The sequence below is a fragment of the Ochotona curzoniae genome, unplaced genomic scaffold, assembly GCF_017591425.1.
Source record: "Ochotona curzoniae isolate NIBS_2020 unplaced genomic scaffold, NIBS_Ocur_1.0 contig_2318, whole genome shotgun sequence".
Classification (NCBI taxonomy): Eukaryota; Metazoa; Chordata; class Mammalia; order Lagomorpha; family Ochotonidae; genus Ochotona; species Ochotona curzoniae.
In genome coordinates, this window is record NW_024465419.1 from 10,992,205 (window position 1) to 11,012,725 (window position 20,521).

Here is a 20,521-nt window from a genome sequence, read left to right on the forward strand (position 1 = left end):
AAGTAATAGAAAATAATAAACAACGGGGGAATAAATTAATTTTAAATCTGAGTGAATGGGAAAGAATCTATAAAACTGATAAACTACTAGCTGATCACAAAAAAGAAGGTATAAATTTCCAATTTCAGTTGTAAAACATGACATCATGACATATCATTAAAAAACATTAAGGGATCATGAATAAGCAAACATATAGCAATAAATTTGACAACTTAGGTGCTAGAAACTCTTTAAAAGATGTAAGTTAGTGATACTGGCTCCAGAAAATAATAGGAAAAAAGTCTCAAATAGTCCTCTGTCTTAAATAGTTGAACTCATAAGTAGGCACTCCTGCTCACAGAAAACTCAACCTCTGTGGTTCCCTAGCCAATGCTATCAGACATCTAAAGGATAAATAACCCTATTATACAAATTTTGGGAAAAAACAGAGGAAGACGTAAATCCTTTCCAACTCATTTTGTATGATCAAAACGACACCAATTCTAAAACCAGACTAAGAAAAATACAGATCAGCATCTTTCACGATACAAACACAAAAATCTTGAACAAAATATTAGCAAATCAATTCTTAGTAAAGGATAATATATTATGTCCAGATGGGATTTATCTTAGAAACTGATGATTGCTTTAATCTGTTAAAAGTCAACATATGTTAAACAATATGCTAGCCAAACAGGTGTGTGCATTTGTCAAAACGTGCTTCAAAGTTACACTTAAAATGGATATATTTTATCATGTGCAAATTATACACAAAAAGAAAAAAACAGAGCTTGCATTTGATCCAAGTGTCAGGAAGCTGCCTAAGATGTCCACATCCAATGTTGGAGTTCCTGGGTCCAATCCTGCACCCTGGAGGTGGCAAGTGGCTCTATACTTGGGTCCATGCCATGACATGGGAAACCCAAATTGAATTTCAAGCTTCTGGCTTTAGTCTGTTCCACACCTGAATATTTTGGGCATTTGGGTTGCAAGCCAGTGAATAGAATCTCTGTCTCACTCGCTCATTTGCTTGCTCTCCCAGAGCCTATGAAACTGTGTCACATAATGCATTGTAATTAATAAAAAAATTAACAATATTTTTGCTAATAATAAAAAGTGATGTTAGCACTTGTTGCTACTTTCTCTTTCCATTAGTTAATCAGAGAATGAGACATTAGCATTGGTTGACTTAATCTACTTGGGAATCACAGTTGGAACTGACCTCTCTGTCTCCTGAGCTCTTACAGAACTTTAGGTCTCATCTTCTAGATCTTGGTGGGTGCGTCCTAGCACCCCAGTCTGGGCTTCCTTGCAAGCGAAGGCTTGATTGCAATTATCATAGTATTTTGCTTAGAACTTTTCTGTCCACACTTCCTACAAATACAGTTAATATTGAATGAATGCATTTCCTGGACAGAAATTAGCATGTGGAAAGTACTGAGTTTCCTGTCCATAGAGGTGTTCAAGAGACAACTGGACAACCATATATTAGGGATGTTCACTGATTAGTCTACTAGGAAGAGCTCATAATGGAATACATGGAATATGAAGCATTGATTTTTTTTATTTAATTTTAATTAAATGATTCAAATGTTAGATATTGGCTAGGCTAAAGAAGTTCTCCCCCAGGCCTGATTTTTATGGGAAAAAAAAAAATTCAGAGAGGATTGGGGTTTTCTTTGTAGAGAACAATGATTCTAAATGCCAGTAGAGAGAGTAGCCATTGTGGAAATTCATAGACCACGGGTAGAATAAGATCTGCATTAAGATCAGCAGAGTGGGTTAGATGTCTGTTACCCAGTATGTGGAATTGAATTAGAAGCAAATGAAGTGTATAATTTGGTAAATGTGTAAGTCCGACATGAAATCAATAACAGGGATTTTCAAAAAGCACAGGTTCATGTTAGAAGCTCCTGGGATAGGAAAGGTGGGTGGTAGTGTGGTCATGGTCTTCTGCAAATGGTACCCTCTTGGAACTGCCTTCTCTGCCTACTCAGCAGCCAGGACCTCCCACCCCTGTAGCCTTCATCCACATGAGAAAGGTGCTTGAATTCAGCACAAGGCAAAATGTCTACATTCTGCCATGCATCCATCTGTGACATGAGGGTAACAATAATTATGAAGCCACTACGAGGATTGAATACTCATGTAAGTGTTTAGTACGGGCCATGGCTCGTAGTGTTTAGCAAATTTCTGTTATAGTAGAGGTTCTGATTTTCTAACTTGTTTTCATCATTAAATCATGTGTCATTTTTTCCAAAGATGATCCAGGAGTGCCCTTTCCCAATATGCACACCGTGTCCACGGAGAAAAAGCTCAGGCTATCCACTACTACACCCCTGTACACTTCTGCTCCATTAAAATCAGCCCTCCTAGGGAAAATGACTGTTTTTGCTGCTTCTTCTCTAATTTCCATCTGTATAGTCTTGAACTTTTTTATATTTTCCCTTTTATTTCCTGGTCAGGCTCACTTCTTCAGAGGTGTTTGCCATTAGACTGGAAGCTGTGTGAGAGCAGGTACTTGGCAATAAATGAAGTCCATCGTCCTGTCTCCAGGGTTCAGGAAGGCGCTTGGCTCTACGTGGTACTTCAACAGATGTCACTTTGAACGGATTGATCCCCTCATGCTTATGTGCAAGTCATGTGTGAAGAGATCTGCAGATGGCTGCCTTGCCTTATATGAATACACACTGAACCAGTCTCCCATAACTTGAAGATCATTTCTCAGCCACATGAAATTGAACAGAAAATAAGTCATGCTTCATATTCCATGTCCTCGCTAATGAGGCCATCTTTGCAGTTTAATTAGGGAAGGACAGCACACTTTCCCATCTACCTCTTGTCAAAGACTTAAGGGGAAAATGACTTACAAGAAAAACCAGCAGAACTACTAGAATCACTTATTTATAAGTTATACACTAGAAACTTTTTCAGGGTCTGCAGCAGCAAATCTCAAGCCCCATTTACCTTACCCTATCATTCTGCAGTTTGAAGATGAGTGACAGAGCAGCTAATGGCATGTTACCCCACAAAGCAGCCATTATCATCTTTTATCATCAGCCTTCCTCTTTTTTAAAAAAAGAACACACAAAAATGTGTAAATTGCAGTTTATCTCGCCACAGAAGCATTTAATCAAATGTACTATAATTATAATTTGGGTGGCTACTGAGAATAATCACTGTTTCTTCATTACCAGGATTGTCCTAAAAAATTACATTAATGAGGGTCAACCGTAAATAGCTTTGAGAATTGAGCTACATTTAAACACTGAATTTGCATCTCTTCTTTGTGGCGCCTATAAATGGACTACTGTAGGCTGGGAGCTTTTCATGGGCATTGGCATTTAATGGTTGCTCCTTGAACCCAACCTTCTACTTGAAGTGAAATGCATTTGCGTTAAACACACATTCATTTCCAAAGCTCCTTCTTATACAGTTGTTTTTCTTTGTTCTGGAATTCACAAAGCTTTTCATGTTGAGGTCATCTATTCCCTCATGGCTTAATGATTTTTAAAAGGTTTGATATTACAAAAAAATCCTACATCCCATTGTAAGTTAGTTAATTATAGGAGTTGTATAGGAGTGTATAGGAGTTGGATTTTTCTACCAGTTTGGAAGGTACCAAAAGACCAAAAAAGAAAGGGTTTATTTACATGATTAAAATGAAAGCCAAAAGCATATTAAAATAACTCAGGTAACATTCACCCATGTGCTCCCACTGCCAACCTCTAACTTTTCCATTTCCATTTTTCAAGAATTAGGGTTTGAAGCAAGGATTTTTTCACCATTGTTTTTGTCCTCCTTGTTGATTTGGGAGTTATCTAGTATTTTGTAGGGAATAACCAAAAAACTTGAGTTAGGTATTTGGAATCAACTACCTTACAGAAGAAGCATAGATATACTTGTTTTAGGTAAACCCACCCTATCTGACAATAAGCAAATACAGAAAACAGGAAGTAATCAGGAGACACTGTTATACAGATCAGTTTTCTTCGGGTAAACTGAGCTTCCCCCCCACACACACCCATCAATTCACATGACACTTCTGATTTTTCTCAACAGGAAGTGTATTATCCACTAGGATTTAAACATCCACTGTTTTAATTGAACTTTTCTGATTGTTTAAAAAAAAAACAAACATCTTTTCATATAGTATTGCTAAACAGTGAAACATTCTACTATATGTTTGTCCATATTGTGTGGTATAGCTTCTTGTGACTCCTGCCACAGTGTAATGAAGTGTATGCAGAAATGAAAATGTGGTTCAGACTGATGGACCATCCTACCCATGGTTCTGTAACAAATCACAGCCCCAAAAGATACTTTGTGCAGAACTTAGCAGCCCTCTGATATCATCCTGAAAATTACTAATCCATCTTACCAAAATAATTTCATTTCTCCCAGTGCAATTTAGCCACTGTGCATTTATGCTAAAGTCCTTTAAAAGGACAATGTTAGCCTGCCCTGTTTCATGGGAGATTAGCTTAGAGGGTTAGTTACAGGTTCTCAAGACCTTTCTTGGTTCCAAATCCAAGAAAATATCAATAGTCCAGTGGACCTTCAGGTAAAGAAATACAGGCTGCTTCTGATCTTTGTCATAGATGTATTCAGATACGATTAATAGCAAAACACTCTCTTCATTCCCATAGCAGTTCATTATTTTTACACACAGTCTGTGTAGTTTTTATCAAAAGTTTCCTTAAGCAGATAAAATAATCCCTCTCCTTGTCCACAATCATTATCTTTTCAAGGACTGTGAATTATTGATAAGTCAAGGCTTCCTCCAACAAAAACCAGGACCTCTTTTTTTTTTCAATAAATTATGCAACTAAATGCATATATATGAGTTTTGGATTTTTATAAATCATAAATGAAGAGAAAATCACTGGTCAGATATTTATATGTGTGCCCTTGTGACTTCTCTGGCCTCCAACATTTAAAAATGGCTGATAAATTACAGGCTTCAGCTCCCTGTCACCCAAGCAAGTCTGCAGTGTGCTTGCCAGTCAACCTTTCCAAATTGTCTAAGTTCACGAAAGTGGGTTCAAAACGCACAGGTAACTTGTCCAACCTGTCTAATTCCATTGTTTTTGCTTGCCACTTAGTGGGAAGTGGGAATGAGGGGCTGAGGGAGATAAAATCATAGGTGATGACTGCAATTCACTTAAGTTTTGCAAAGGAACATAAAAAATGTCATTATACTTTTAAAGCTTGTGGATGGGGCAGTAGTAGAGTAAAATTTTCCAAAAGGTAAAATTGTGACTTTCACATGCAAATAGAAATTGAACATGTATTGCAGATTTTATCCAATTCTCTAAGTAATGACGAAATCAATAAGATGTTAAAGCCAATTGAAATGACATTTGATAAACTATGTTTAAACAGTGCAATCAAAACATTAGATTAAAATACTTTGGGGGCTAGAGAAGCAACTGGAAAATGTCTTAACTGTAACCTTTGGGATTATCTGTCCTATAAGACAAAAATCATTTTTCTCCCTTCTGGAAATCCGTAAATTAACATGAATATGACTTCACTACATCTAGGATTGTTCTTCAATAGTAAGCAGTGAGACCACAGAAAAAACTCCTAAATAATCTTTAAAGGACTTGGTACCTGATGGTAAAGATGTTGCTGCCTGCCCTTCTGCCTCGTGGAGAAATAGTGGCAAAAATCTAAGCACATCGTGGCACTACACAAAGGGCTGAACCTCGGTTTATATTAAATACAGGATTTTGTTAAGGAGCATCCACTTATTTCCAAGACAGAAGCTGAGCACAGAACTCCAGAAAATAGGACTTAACTTTCCAAAAGTGTCTATAGCAAAAGAAAAAGAGACAAATAATGATAATCTGCTTTTGTCCTATTAAATGTTTAATTATTCATTCTCCCACACACTAAGTGATTTACTATGTATCTGCTGAGCATCTGCTTTGCACCAGGCCTAGAGAAACGGAGTGCCAATGATAAAGCTCCCGCTGTTACAGAGCTTAGATTCTGGGGGACAAATAGCCAAGCAGCCTACGAACAGCATTGTTTAGAGCAGTAGAAAGTACCGAGGGAAAGAAGAGAACAGCAGCAGGGTAAGGGAGGTAATCAGTAATGAGGCGGGCTTTCAGGGACAATGGTTGAGGGCCAGGAGGGATGGCCGGTCAGAGCAGCAGCCTTGGGGCCTGCCCTTCATCTGCTGAAATGATCCCAGGATACCTCCAACCCAAACTCCCACCTCCTCATTTTGAGGGAGAAAAGAGAGTGGGGACCCACAAGTAGAGTGAGTCATGCAGTGTCCCATGGGGCGGGGGGGAATTTCCTGGGATACAGCAGAGAAGATTACAAAGGATAGGTTTCAGGTCAGAGACACCTAATTGGAATCCTGCCTCTGCCACCCCCACTCTGACTTTAGCCTGCGTGCTTCATCTTTTCCATTTGTGAATGATGTGTAATAATCACTCCCCATGGGGTTACCAGAGCAATTAAATGAAATGCTCTCCCCAAAGCCCTCCATCCACAAGAAACACCCAGCAAGTACTGGTTTTCCTGCTATTCCTCCCTATGGGGAAACCTACAGGGCTGTCTTCATGAAGCACTGATTGACTAGCCTTGATCCAGCCAGACCATGCTTCAACACTGTGCAAATAACACCCGTTATCAAAGTTCTAGTGCTCTGTGTGTTTACATTGACATGTGTGGTGAACATTATCCTGGCAGCTGGTCGAAGCTTTACAAAGATCAAAAGTCCATGGGCTTAGTATCACACGTTAAAATGAAAAGGTTGAAGATTCTTGTTAGAGTTAGGAGTTTTAAACTAAGAATACTTTACATGGAGATTTAAATGGAAATCTTTCCTTTGCCATCCTGTGTCTTCTCCCCTTTTCCTCCCCTCTTGTGAGTTGCATTCTCCGTCGGGGCACTATGGGTTAGAAAGCTATTAATTAGCTGCTCCTGATTCTAATTTTCAACAAGATTTAGTAAGGATTAAACTTCCCCCTTGAAAAGGAGATTAGATGTCTGGAATTAATTTCATGAATTGAGTTTCTAATCGTTTTGGTAATAAGGCAGGTTTATTTTTTTCTTTTGATAATGTTGCTGAAAGAAATAATAATTTTAATTAAATTTAAAATGTATTTTTAGCATTTTATGGATTCTAGGGAGACTACATTTTCTTACAAGGAGTAGTTTGAGACTATAACATTCTTCTCTAACCCCATAATTATTATGATCAGGGGAATGTCTGTAATACATTCCATTGCAATTAAATTGCCTACCCCAGACTGTTGACGATCTGTTTATAAAGGAGAAATGGATTTTCCACAGCTGCTTGCCTGTGACTGCACCCTTCATTCAACACCACAGCAGCAGCTAATGTACACACTAAAATTACAGAGTTGAATTTAAACTTTCAAAGCTTTCACATGTCTTTCACAAACTTCTTGGAACACAAATTGCTTACTTGTACACATGAAAACCCACTGATTACATGTGGATGAAGATCAGTATGCAGTAAGGGAAGGGCTCGGAGAATCTCTGTGTCTTTCCCTGACGGTCTCTTCAAGAATTAGCGGGTATTCAGTCTTATTCCAATATCTTGTGCAGTGACATCTCCCTATGAAAACTGAAATACACTGTGAACAGTACAGGGCAGCTTGGGTACTTGTTACTGTATTCACTGCAGAGGCTTCTCTCAGCACCCAGCTGGAAAACATTTTCTGTAAGATGAGTGTTTGCTCCCACTCCCCGACCAAAATAAATAAATAAATAAATAAATAAAAGCCTCATGAAAATAAGGAAGAAGAGGCTGAAAGAGGAGGAGGGGTGGTGAAAAAATGCAAAGTACAGTCAAGGTGGAGTTATATTTAATATATGCCATGATCCAACTCTTTCATCTTGAAGAATCAAAATAAGGACTTAGAGTTTATTAAAGTTACAGTTTTAAGTCCTCCAATTTGTGTTGAATTGATCATTAGGCCATCCTGATAGATATATGACCGCTATAATAATTGATTGAATTTCTACTCCTCCTCACAAGATCTTGCAAGGCAATGTCATTGGCCACATTTCACTGTTGAGAAAACTAAAGTTGAACTGTCCTGACATGATTCTTTCACAGTCATCCAGTTATTCAATAGAGGAGTTTCATTTTTTAACTCGGGCCAGTCTGTCTCCAAACTCCGTATTCTCTTAGCTATTTCTCCTTGCATAGCTCCTGCTTCTCCTTGGCCAACATTCTAAAAAAGAAGCATCTCCATCCATAAATACAAACCACCCTTGGAAATAATTTCCCAGCAGAAAACTGCCCCAGGACCACTGTCGTCTGTTTCTCAGGCTGAGCAGGCTCTGAGCAGGCTCCTTTCACCAGCTCTCAGAGCGTGTGGGTTCTCCATTCAGTTGCCTGTTCAGAGCTCATGAAGCTGTCCAAAGGTCCCATCAATGTATTTCTAGGAATAGTTAACATTTCCCCACCATTGCCCTACCATGTCAGGCATGCTGAGAAATCAAGAGGCAGGCCCTCCCCGAGTGCAGTCTTTGAATCACTAACTGATCAGTAACCCTCACTGACAAAAATGTCTCCTTGGGGTTGCAGAGCCGATGCTAAAAGGAAGTCACCGGACCCACCCTCACACTCCTGTGGTTGTCATCGTTCTCACTGGTGACATCAGATTTTCTGGAGAAGTTTTGTTGAGTGTTCATGGGAGCTTAGATAAACTGAATAAATATCTTCTTTAAGTTGCTGGTTGCAAGGGAGGACAGCCAAACATCCACCCGTCTGGCTGGCGAATTCCTTCAGTCTGAGACATAAAGGGAATTTAGGAAGCCTGTCTGAGGAGTACACAAGTACTTCTTGTTTCAATTTGGTCAATATGGATCTTAGGCTCTTTTCTATTGACCACAGAACATTGTCCTCCAGAAGCTTCGAAAGGGAGGAAAGCAGCCTCAAGTAGATCCCATTTTGTCTACTGAAATTAAATGTCCTTTACAGTTTCCTTACCCCCACAATTCCAGTGCACCCATCATCTGCCTTCTGTGATTTCCGTTCTTGAAACTTCTTGACTCTGTCCTTAATTTCTGCATTAATTTAACAGTCACCTGAAGCTCTCTGGAGTTTAAAGAGCTTGTGTTCCCCACCAAATTAAACTAATCTTGAATTATCATATTTTCTGTTAGAATGCAGCCAGCTGCCACAGAAGTAAGCACTCAGATTTGTCTCTCCTGAGTGAATCATGGACTTATGGCCTAAAAAAAAAGGCCCTTGAATTTAAAGTGGACTTCTGGCTTTTCTACTGGTACTTGTGGTTGTCTTCACCTGCACAGCTTCCTGAGAATTTCAGAAACTTGAGATGTCATCTCATCTTGATGCTTGTCACCTCTCTCTAGGATAACACCTCTTCCCCAGCTATCTCCTCACTGGTGTGGCTGTTCACCCAATTCCTCTGCCCCAGTTTTCGAGAGCATCCCCATAAGGTATAGTTCTAGTCACCCCACCTTCTTGCCCAGTGGCCCTCCATGATGAACTACCTTCAGCTAATGTTCAGCTTCACATTCAGAGCTTTGAATAGTCAGTTGTTGTCAATTTTAAGTGTCAATCATTAGGCTAACTTGACCCACATATCCAGCCAAGTGGAATTTTCATATATACTACTCACCTGAATATCTGTGCCCTGTATGGGTTAGTTGACATTGTGAGTGCTTGTGCTGAATATTCTCTCTTTTTTTTTTTAACTACTCTGCATCATTCCTAACCTTTCTTTACTCTGCACTGTCCCACTGGAGGCAAACTCAGTAAGGTAATTACTGAGTCATCCATGTTCCCTTGTTCATGACAGAATTTGACCAAGAGGAGACCAAGTAAATTATGGAGATGAGCCAAAATGATCTGAGTACTTGCCCTTTTATGCAGACAACAACCTCTCTCCTACTGCTCAAAGTACACCAATAGTTGTTCTCCCTGGGTTCAGTAATTGTGTGAACTCTCACTTTCTCCAGCCTTAAATCCTCTCTCTCAGTTTTACTAGGACTAGTGCAGGGGGCCAGCACACTGGTGTAAGTAGCCTAAGCCTCCACTTGGTGTATCAGCATTCCATATGGGCACTGGTTCAAGTCTCAACTCCTCCACTTGCATTCCATCTCTTGCTTATGTTCTGGGAGAGCAGCAGAAGATGGCCAAAATCCTTGTGACCCTGCGCCCACATGGGAGACCAAGAAGAAGCTCCTGGCTCCTGGCTCCTGGCTCCTAGCTCCTGGCTCCTGGCTCCTGACTCCTGGCTCCTGGCTCCAGACCTTCCAGCCCCAGCTGTTGGAGTCATTTGGGGAATGCACCAGCAAATGAAATCTGTCTCTCTCTCCATCACTCTGTGTGTTTCCTTCTCTCTCTGTAACTCTGCCTTTAGGAATATATATATGCGATCCAATTTTGCTCATAAGATTTGCTGTTTCACTCTTACAGTCAGAAAATGGAGTTTCATATTTGTTGCTACTTTACAGACACGGGTGACAGAGTGAGGAGCAAAACAGAGGCTCTACTTTCAGGGAACTTCTATGGGATTGCAAAAAATATGAAAAATAAGCATTTATAACAAAGGATTGTGAAGTTTATAATAAGAAACATTTAGTTATCAGACAGCAAGGAATCTGGCTTGGGATCAGTATGATTGTTCAATAACATGCACTCCAGCATTTTTCCCCCTTTCCTTGTAGCTCTCATAGTGTATTTTGACTATGTTATTTTTACTTACATTCACATTTGGTCTGCTGCTGATGCACATCAACTGAGAACAAGGAAGAATTATTTGTTTTTGACTTATTGGGATTGCAATCCTTGAGACACAAAATGTAAGCCGCTTTGAAAATACATTCTGGGGTTTCATATGATGATGGCTGCTTTTACAGCTTAAGTTACAAAGAATTTGTTAATTACACTTGATATTTATCAAGAATTGTCATTAGTGTACCAAAAGTTTGCAAGAGAGGGATTGGGTGTAGTTTCAAGGAGCAAGGGGGCAGGGGTGGGGTGGAGAGGGCTGACCTTACAAACAGCTACAAAGTCTAGTGAATTTCATTCCAGAAATTGCAGTTCAGCCAGTTCACAAGGTCAGCATGCACCCAGGTGGGTATGTACTGACAGCTCAGTTCAAAAGTTCAACTTAAAAGTTCAGTTGTTTAGCTCAGCTCAAATGTCAGTTTGGGGATGTGGCTGAGAGCTGTTTAACTGGGGCCTCTCAAATCCAGTGCAATTCCATTTTATCTTCCATGGCATGCAGGGAGCAGAGACTGTCTTTTTCACCTTTGTGTCTGCTTTAGCCATTGCCTGATGTTGTAGGGCCACAATACTTGTCTGCTTGAATTGGACTGAACATTCAGAACAGTTGTAGATCTCAGCTCCAGCTGACCCATTGAAATGTTCTATGTGAAAACTCAACATTTTGAGCAATTAGACTAACAAAAAGCAGGTTTTATTACTTTAGAAAAAATATTACTGCTGGGATAAGGGCCCCCAAACACAGTTAAAGGTTTTAATAGACATTGCCAGCTTAATGTATACACTGTTTAGGATATTTGCCAATAGGCATAGAAGATATCAATTGTCAATGTTGATAGTTGAGCTTTGTCTATGTTTTGTTGACTTGAATAGCTTGCACTGATTGAGTAGCACCATGGCTATATAGAATATGAATCAATAAGAAGAAACCCAGACTTCACTGAAGAGCAAGAAAAAAAATTCCATTTTTTTTCCTCTTATGTGAAATCTTAAAAAAATCACAACTGTGCACCAAATGGTGCTAATTACAGGCTTCCGGTATGTTGCAGGGCTAGGAAACGCAGGGAGCTTGGATAATGGGTATTTCTTTATGATGTTTACATAATTGATCAGGGTGGAAATGGTCCAGGATAAGGGAAAGTGGGTGAGACCATGTTTTCCAAATTTTCCCTTTCTTCCTGCTGTATGTGGGGGAAGGAGTTTAACAAGGGAAGATGCCACTGCCTCCCAACTGCCTCAGTACCCAGGGATGAGGAACAACCATCCAGCATCATCCCAGGGTCCTTGATGTGGAGCATGCTCTGAGAGGTCTACCTGAGTAGTTTTGATGGTTCTAAAATGATGTCAAGCTCACTGATCAAAGGATGAGGAAATCCTTCCAAGGTCACTGGCTGACAGTCCACCTTGGAGCTTGCATTCACCCAGTTGTTTGCTGTCAACATCTGGCTGGGGTAGTTGACCAATTTGCTCTGCCCTCCTTCCTCTGCTATGGCACCAGGTGTCCTCTGCAATCCCTAGTGGACTGCCATATCCTCTTGTGCATCTGGGCCTGCTACCCACTGCTCTATCTTAGCCACTGAGGAAGCCCAGTTCTGATACATGCACTGTACAATCAGTCCACAGATCCTGCAATTCTCTCCATGGTTGGAGTTCTGAGACCAGCGGTCCAGTTGGGGTGAATCCCCAAAGAAATCTCATCTGAAGTAATTCCAGATTTGACTCTTCAGTGTGCTTGCTAGAATGGCGTCTGGCTCAGTTCATCACCCCCATCTGCTTATGCACACACTGGTAGTTGCAATTGCTAGGTCAGCTCTGTCTTCAGCCCCGTGACTTACGTAAACATGAATGCTGTGGCCCAGCCATCCCAGCCCACCACACACTTGGCCTCACATACACCAGCAGGAGCTGCAGCCTAAGTTTTTTAATCCAAATGGTTTTCGTTCCGCCAACTTACTTCTTTCCCTAGTATCAACATTTTATGTTCAGAATAAGTTTGCTTTATCTCCTGCATGTAAGGGAGAACATCCAGTATTTGTCTTTAATGATGACACTCTGTATACACATATTTTAATGTCACTTGTAGCTCATAGATCTGTGCAATGGTTGCTGATAATTATTTTAAGCTTGTGGGATGCAGCTATAGCAATATGAGGGGAAAGATTCAGATCTTACTGCCTATGCTAGAGACAAAAAGTCTACAAATTAATAAACTGAGCATTCAACTGAAGAAGTTAGAAAAGGAAATGTAAATAAAGACAAGGAAGAACGAAAATCAAAATCTAAGAACAAACCAGTGACTTAAAAAATATCACTAATAGAAAGCATTCAAAATTATTTCTCCTCCAAGTGATTGTAAAAGTGACGAAGTTCTGGCCTGACTGAAAAGGGAAAGAAGAAAACAACATCAGGAAGCAGCAGGAAGACATCACTACAGATGCGGAGACATCAGCAGAAACAAAAGCAGGCTATCACTGACAACTTTATTATTTTCAGTAATTAGGCAAAAATCACAAATACTTGACAAAATGTAATCCCAACATTAATTCAAAAACTAAAAACTGAATAATCATCTAATCCTAGAAAAAATAAATAATTACTCAAAATTGCTATCATAAAGAAAGCATCAGACTTGGGCAATTTTGAAAAAGAAAAATCTACAAAAAAAACAATAAAAAAAGGTACAAAATCAACACATATTAGTCAAGAATGCAGAAAGGAAGAGTATTTTATACATCAGATAGATGGTTTGATAATAAAGTTACAAACAGAAAAGGCAAATTTAAAAAACTTCTGTCATTTATGGAAGGATCACAAAGTATAATCTACCAAGGAAAGAAAATTAAAAGGTGTTCAAGAACCAGACTGGGAAAATATAAGAACATTACAGAAGACAAATAGAAACATGTAAATGCACAATTGTCCTTTTTAAAAAAAAAAGTTAGTATAAAACAATAGACTTTTGTAGATTCCATAAGCCCAGTTCCAATAAAGTGGCCACAGTTTCCTGCTTTCCCTCAAAATCTGTCCCTCCCTCTCTTCTCTCTTCTATCAGTTTTTGAAAAGTCTTAATTTCAATGTATTCTATATTCTCATGCTAAATCTGCACTAATCATAATATTGAATAAGAAAATTCTAGTTTTACTGGAGTATGAACATAGACTAAAAATTACAACCCATATTCCAAAGCAGCTACTTCATTCCTGTACATAGTTTTGTATTAAATATTAGTATTGCATATCAGAGAAAACATATGGTATTTGTCTTTGTGAGTGGCTTATTACACTCAACATAATGGATTCCAGTCATGTCCACATTGCTGTAGAAGGGTCTTCATCCGTCTTTAGAGATGAGTAGTATTCCATAGGATGTATGTATGTGTGTATATGTGTGTGTATGTATAACAGTTCTTTATTCATTTTTTTATTCCTCCATCAGTTAATGGACATCTGTGCTGATTCTATATTTTAGATACCGTAACTTGACCTGTAATAAACACAGAGATACAAATAACTCTCTCATATACTGGTCTTATTTGTTTGGGTGAGTTCTCAAGAATGTTATGGCTGCTCATGTGGTAGATCTCTTTTTATATCTCTGAAGACTCTCTCTAAAATCTTTCATAATGATTGTACTGGCTTATAGTCCAACCACTGAATTAGGGTACTTTTACCCCATATTCTAATAAGTGGGTTTTTTTTTATTTTTGTAGATAGCAATCATAATTGGGAGTAGGTGAAAAAAAAAAAAAACAGAGTTTGGTCTTTCTTTGCATTTCCCCAGTGGCCAGCAATCTTGAGCGTTTTGGGTGTCTCTGTTGGCCAGTTGTATTTCATCCTTTAAAAATTATCTGATCTTGTCCTTGACCCATGTCTTAACTTTGAAACATTTCTTTGGTTGTTGTTGAGTTTCCTCAGCTCTTTATACATCCTGGATATTAATTTTATGTTAGTTCCATAATTTGCAAATATATTCTTCCATTCTTTGGTTGTCTATTCACTTTTTTGATGTTCCATTTGCAGTGCACAAACTTCTTAGCTTGATATAATCCAATTTTCTGTTCATCCTTATTGCTTGTGTTTCTGAGGTCTTTTCTGACAAGTCTTGCAATGCTTGCAATGCTTCCCTAAAGGTTTAATCAAATAATTTGATGATATCAGGTCATAGATTTAAAGTTGAAAATTGTAAGGTAGAAATTTTGTTTCATACTTCTGCGAATGTATATACAATTTTCTCAGCACCATTTCCTAAAGAGATTGCCATTTTTCCATGGATTGATTTAGGGTCATTTGTCAAATATTAGTTATATAGATGTGTGGATTAATGTGGGGAGTTTCTATATTATTCTATGATCTGCATGTATATTTTTGTGCAGGTACAAATATGTCTTGATTGTAACTGTCTTGTAGTGGGTCTTGAACATTAATATTATAATGCCTTTGCTTTATTTTTGTTTTTTTAATATTGTTTTAAGCTATTTGGAGTCACTTTTGCTTCTATATGATTTTTTTAAAGATTTATATATTTTTATTACAAAGTCAGATGTACAGAGAGGAGGAGAGATAGAGAAGAAGATCTTCCATCCGATGATTCACTCCCCAAGTGAGCACAACGGCCGGTGCTGTGCCGATCCGGAGCCAGGAGCCAGGAACCTCCTCCAGGTCTCCCACACAGGTGCAGGGTCCCAAAGCATTGGGCCATCTTCGACTGCCTTCCCAGGCCACAAGCAGGGAGCTGGATGGGAAGTGGAGCTGCCGGGATTAGAACCGGTGCCCATTTGGGATCCCGGCATGTTCAAGGCAAGGACTTTAGCCGCTAGGCCACACCACCGGGCCCTTCCATATGAATTTTAACATCATCTTTTGTAGGTCTGAGAAGAATGTTGTTGGTATGTTGATTAGAAATGCATTGAATCCATAAATTTCCTTGGAGAGTGTGGAGATTTTGGTGATATTAATTCTTCCAAACTGTGAACAGGGAAGATTTTTCCATTTTTTTCTGTCTTCTATTTATTTAATGATAAAAATTTATATTGTAAATATCTTTCACATCCTTGGTTAAATTTATTCCAAGATACTTAGAATATTGTGAATGGGATTTGCAAGCTTTCTGATCAGGGCATTGTGTGAATATACAAAGTATTTTGATTTTTGTGTGTTGATTTTATATCCTGCCACTTAGCCAAATTCTCTTATGAGATCTCCCAAAGATAGAAGTATGTCACCTCCAACAGTAATAATTTGACTTTCTCATTTCTGATTCATGTGCCTTTGATTTCTTTTTCTTCCCCAATGACTCTGGCTAAAACACCCAGAACTATACTGAATAGTAATACTGAAAGTTACCATCCTTGTCTGGTTGAGGATCTCCAACTTTTCCATACTCAATACACTGCAGGTTGTACAATTTTCATAAATTGCCTTGATGATGCTGAGAAATTATCCTTCCATACCCAATTCACCAAAGATTTTTATCATGAAAGATATTATGTTTTATCAAATGCTTTCTTGATGTCTACTGAGGAAATCATATGGTTTGTATTCTTCAATTTGTTAATGTAATGTGTCATATTTATTGAACTTCATATGTTGAACCATCCCTGCATAGCAGGAAAAAATATCACTTGGCCCAGGTGAATGATCTTTCTGATCTGTGATTGGATATTTTTAAAGATTTATTTGTTTTTATTGGAATGTCAGATTTACAGAGAGAAGCAGAGACAGATAGGAAGATCTTCCATTCACTGGTTCACTCCTCAAGTGGCTGCAACTGCCAGGGCTGGGCCGATCCAAAGCCAGGAGCCAGGAGCTTCTTCTGGGTCTCCCACGTGGGTGCAGACTCTCAGGGCACTGGGCTGTCCTTGACTGCTTTCCCAGGCCACAAGCAGAGAGCTAGAAGGGAGCAGCCAGGATTAGAACTGATGCCCATATGGGATCCCAGTGCATGCAAGAAAAGGACTTTAGCCACTAAGCTACTGCACCTGTCCCATGTGTTTGGATTTGATTAGCTGATATTTTGTTGAGGATTTTTACATCTATGTTCATCAGGGACAGTGATGTATGATTCTCTTTGTTTTATCTGCTACTGCCTTTGGAATAAAAGTTGTGCTACCTTTTTAGAAGGAGTTTGGGAAGATTACCGCCTTTCAACTGCTTTGAATACTTTAAGAAGCGTTGAAATTAGTTCTTCTTGAAAAATGTGGTAAAATTCAGCAGTGAAGCTACCTGGTCCTAAGACTTTCTTTTCTGGGAGGAACTTTTTTTCTGATTCAATCTCCATCTTGCTTATTTGTCTAAAAAAAAAAAACAACAACAAATGGTTAAGATAATCAAAAACATTCCTGAAGGAGAAGGATGAGATTTCCTATGCCAAGAATTAGAAAGCAGTAGACACTATGTTAGTTTGGTGTTGCCATAGGGCCAGATAGGAGCAGAATCAGCCCACCGAAACAGTCACATACACAGAGACTGAACATATGGCAGAACTGATTATGCAAATGAGTGGGGAGAGAGCATGTAGTAGTTGACAAATATTTTAAGACAGCTGAAAAATAAAATGGAAACACATCTCACTTCCTATTCAAAAAATCAATTCCCATTTTAGATGGGTTGAAACGGAAAGCAAGATGTTAACGTTTTTAAAATAGAACATCACACAATTCTTATGGTAATAGAATGATAAAGTGAGAAGACTCTTCATACACAAGACATAAAAAATAAAATTGTCTGGCACTGTGGTATAGCTAGCTGGTAAAGCTGTGACACCAGCATCCCATATGAGCACAGGTTCAGTTCCAGCTGCTCTACTTCTGATCCAGCTCTCCACCATTGTGACTGGAAAAGCAATGGAGGGATGGCCCAAGGGTTTGGGCCCCGGCACCCTTCCTCTGGAAGACCCGAGGAATCCCTTGGTTTCCAACTGGCCCAGTTCCAGCTATTACAGCCACTTCTGAAGTGAGCTAATGGATAAAAGATCTCTCTCTTTCTCTCTCTCCCCTTCTCTCTGTAATTCTACATTTCAAATTAAAAAAATTTTTAATGTTCTTTAAAAAGAAAAAATATAAAGGAAAAACACAAGTTGAGTACATTGGAAGTAAAAACATGTATTCAACAAAACACATACCACATACAGTAAAAAGGCAAGCCACAAAGTGGTGAATTATATGTATATATATACACATATACATATATAAGTACCAACATATTAATTTTGAAAATATATAAAGAACGCCTACAAAGCAATAAGAAACAAACTAATTAATTGAAGAAAAAAAAACAGAAAAAGGCATGAAACAGCATTTTACAAAAGAAAATTACAAATGACAAAATTTCATATGTGAGCACATATTCAATCCCATTAATCTTAAAAATCAAAATGAGGTAACATTTCACATGCACCAATTTAGCAAAGGTTATTTCGAGAGGGAGAAGAGCACCAGAGGGCGGAATAGGGTGAGGACACACTAAAGCAGGCACAGAAGGATTAACCGAGGAGAAGCCTGGGAAAGATGAGGACAGGCCCTGCAGAGGGACACGGGGACACCGTAGGACAGGGGGAAGCAGCAGCACCGTACGTGAGCCAACAGATACCCCGATGACAACTGGGGCTCCCCAACGCCCAGGGAGAAGGGTGGAGCCCTTTCAGACAGAATAGGAAGGAGAAAGGGGAGGGAGGTGAAGGGGAGAATCCCTATACCTACAAAACTGTATCATGGCAAATGATTTTTTAATTAGAAATTTTAAAAAGACAAAAAAAAAAAAGAAGAAGGGAAATGTTCATACACTGAAACTGGAAAACAAACGTTTAAATTCTGCCCTAAAGATAAGCACCCCCCTAGCCTAAAATCTGAAGGTTCTACCTCTGCGTTTGGACTCCAGACAGGATTGATAGCATCATGTCATCACAGAAACCCAGAAATAACCTGAAGGCCTCCTGTCAGGAAAGGGTAGAAATGATGACAATGAGATAAAATGCAGCAATAAAAATGGCAATACTAGAGCCACACATGATAATATAACATAAATCCTGCGTATGTTTGAGTGGAAAAAACAAGTTGCAAATACTTATCTGCAGTACTTGGTTCACATGCTGTCAATGAATAGCTGTACATAGATATATTTTATAAAACTAAAAGAAAAGGATGTACAGCTCCTTTGGAAGGATGAAAGGGTAGACAACAGGGAGAAGAAAATCAGAAATTGCCCTTCCTGGTTGCTGGAAATATCTTTCTTACACCAAAATCTGGACATATGTGCACTTTTTCTATCATCACTCTTATTAACAAAAATTTATATCCTGTGTAATCTTATGCATATGTAGTGCATTTAATAATGAAGCAGTCAATCAGACTGACTAGCTGGAGGCTAGGGTAATGCAACTAGAGTCTACAACATGTGCCTAGTAGAAGTTCAAGAAAGATTAAGAGACAGTAAAGTTTCCCTGAGGCTGTGATTGGCAGCTCAAACAAGTGAGAAGTGAGAAAAAGCTTTTAAACGGGGTAGAGAATCCTGCTGATGCCCTTGGAGGTGGTTGGGGATTCCATGACTGTGAGAAGTCAGTGGTATGAAAAGCAAAACTTGAGTAAAGGAGTACTGAACTTTCTTTTGTATCCAGGGACATTCAACTTTTGCACTCTTGCAGATAACACAGAAGATTCTGAATACGTGGACGCATTTCAGTCACACAAGGGTTTACTCTTTCTGATTCAGCATAAATCCAGAAGTAGGCAGTGCAGTTTTATCAGTGGTTTGCAATAGTTTCTAAATGTAGGCCCCTTTTACCTCCCCACTATGCCATTTTTAGCATGTGTGCTTTCTACCCCCACGAAGCTTTGAACTTCTCATCCACTTCCAACATGGCATTAGGCACATTTTCTCAGCTCTTTGTCAGCAAATTGAAAGCTTTCTGAGAATTTCTGCAACCTCCCACTCCTATTCTAGTCATCATAATGATGTCATGTCCAAGAGTTCATGGAACAGTAATCATTTTGGCATTGTAAGGAATATCGCAGGGGCAGGCAAAAGTGAGCAGGTAAGAGTTCTGTCTGTGCAATTACTCATCAGTGTGTCTCAAACACCACACTAAGTGATCTTTTCCCCGCAGGAGCCAGTCTGCAAGATGACTTATACAAGTATTTCTCCTTCCATCATTCTCACGGAGACACCATGACTGTCATGGATCCAAAGCAAATGAATGTTGCTGCTGCTGTCTGGGCGGTCGTCTCCTATGTCGTGGCTGACTTGGAAGACATGCTACCCAGAAACTAGCAAGAAAGAGCAAGGAAGAAGGCTCTCTCACACCTGCCAGCCAGCAGTCCTGACTCAGCAGCTCCTGGAGACCTCTCTTCACAGAACAGCTTCGTCTGATTCATCTGCAAAGCACAACCCTTCATCATTCTTCCTATTATCGTCTTTCTTGATACTTTCAAATTCCCTTTTTCTGGGATGAGGAATGCTCTTTGATACCAGAAAGAATCAATATATGCTAGGGATCACAGTGGAGACATTTGTTTAAACCACCTCTTGAAATTTGTGTTTCTAATTTGAAAGTAAACAACCAATAAATATTTGAAAGATCTCTGGTTTCTTACATGTTCACTTATAAGCATAAAATTAAATACAGTGACTCCAGCTTTGTGGTTTATGTTTTGAATGAAGAAGTAGAAGAAACACACAATTATAGTAAAATCTTAATTAATTGTGTGGAAATATGTGGCTTTCTGATTTACACATCTTTGTAATTGCAAAAGTTTTTAATGAGATGACAGTTTTAGATTTAATAGGGATGGCATAT

General features: G+C 39.0%; 1 protein-coding gene across 2 annotated transcripts in view; it reads left to right on the top strand.

The window, feature by feature from the left end:
* Nucleotides 1-20,305, top strand: part of CPQ (carboxypeptidase Q) — a 453,907-nt gene extending 433,602 nt beyond the window's left edge. Inside the window, exon 8 of one of the 2 annotated variants that reach the window (XM_040972619.1) lies at nucleotides 19,832-20,305. In XM_040972619.1, the coding sequence (XP_040828553.1) occupies nucleotides 19,832-19,995 (164 nt within the window). In that variant the 3' untranslated portion in view covers nucleotides 19,996-20,305. Of the gene's footprint in view, nucleotides 1-2,444; nucleotides 3,420-19,831 lie in introns of those variants that run through there. The other variant, XM_040972620.1, reaches the window with a different exon arrangement.
* The last annotated feature ends 216 nt before the right edge of the window (nucleotides 20,306-20,521 follow it).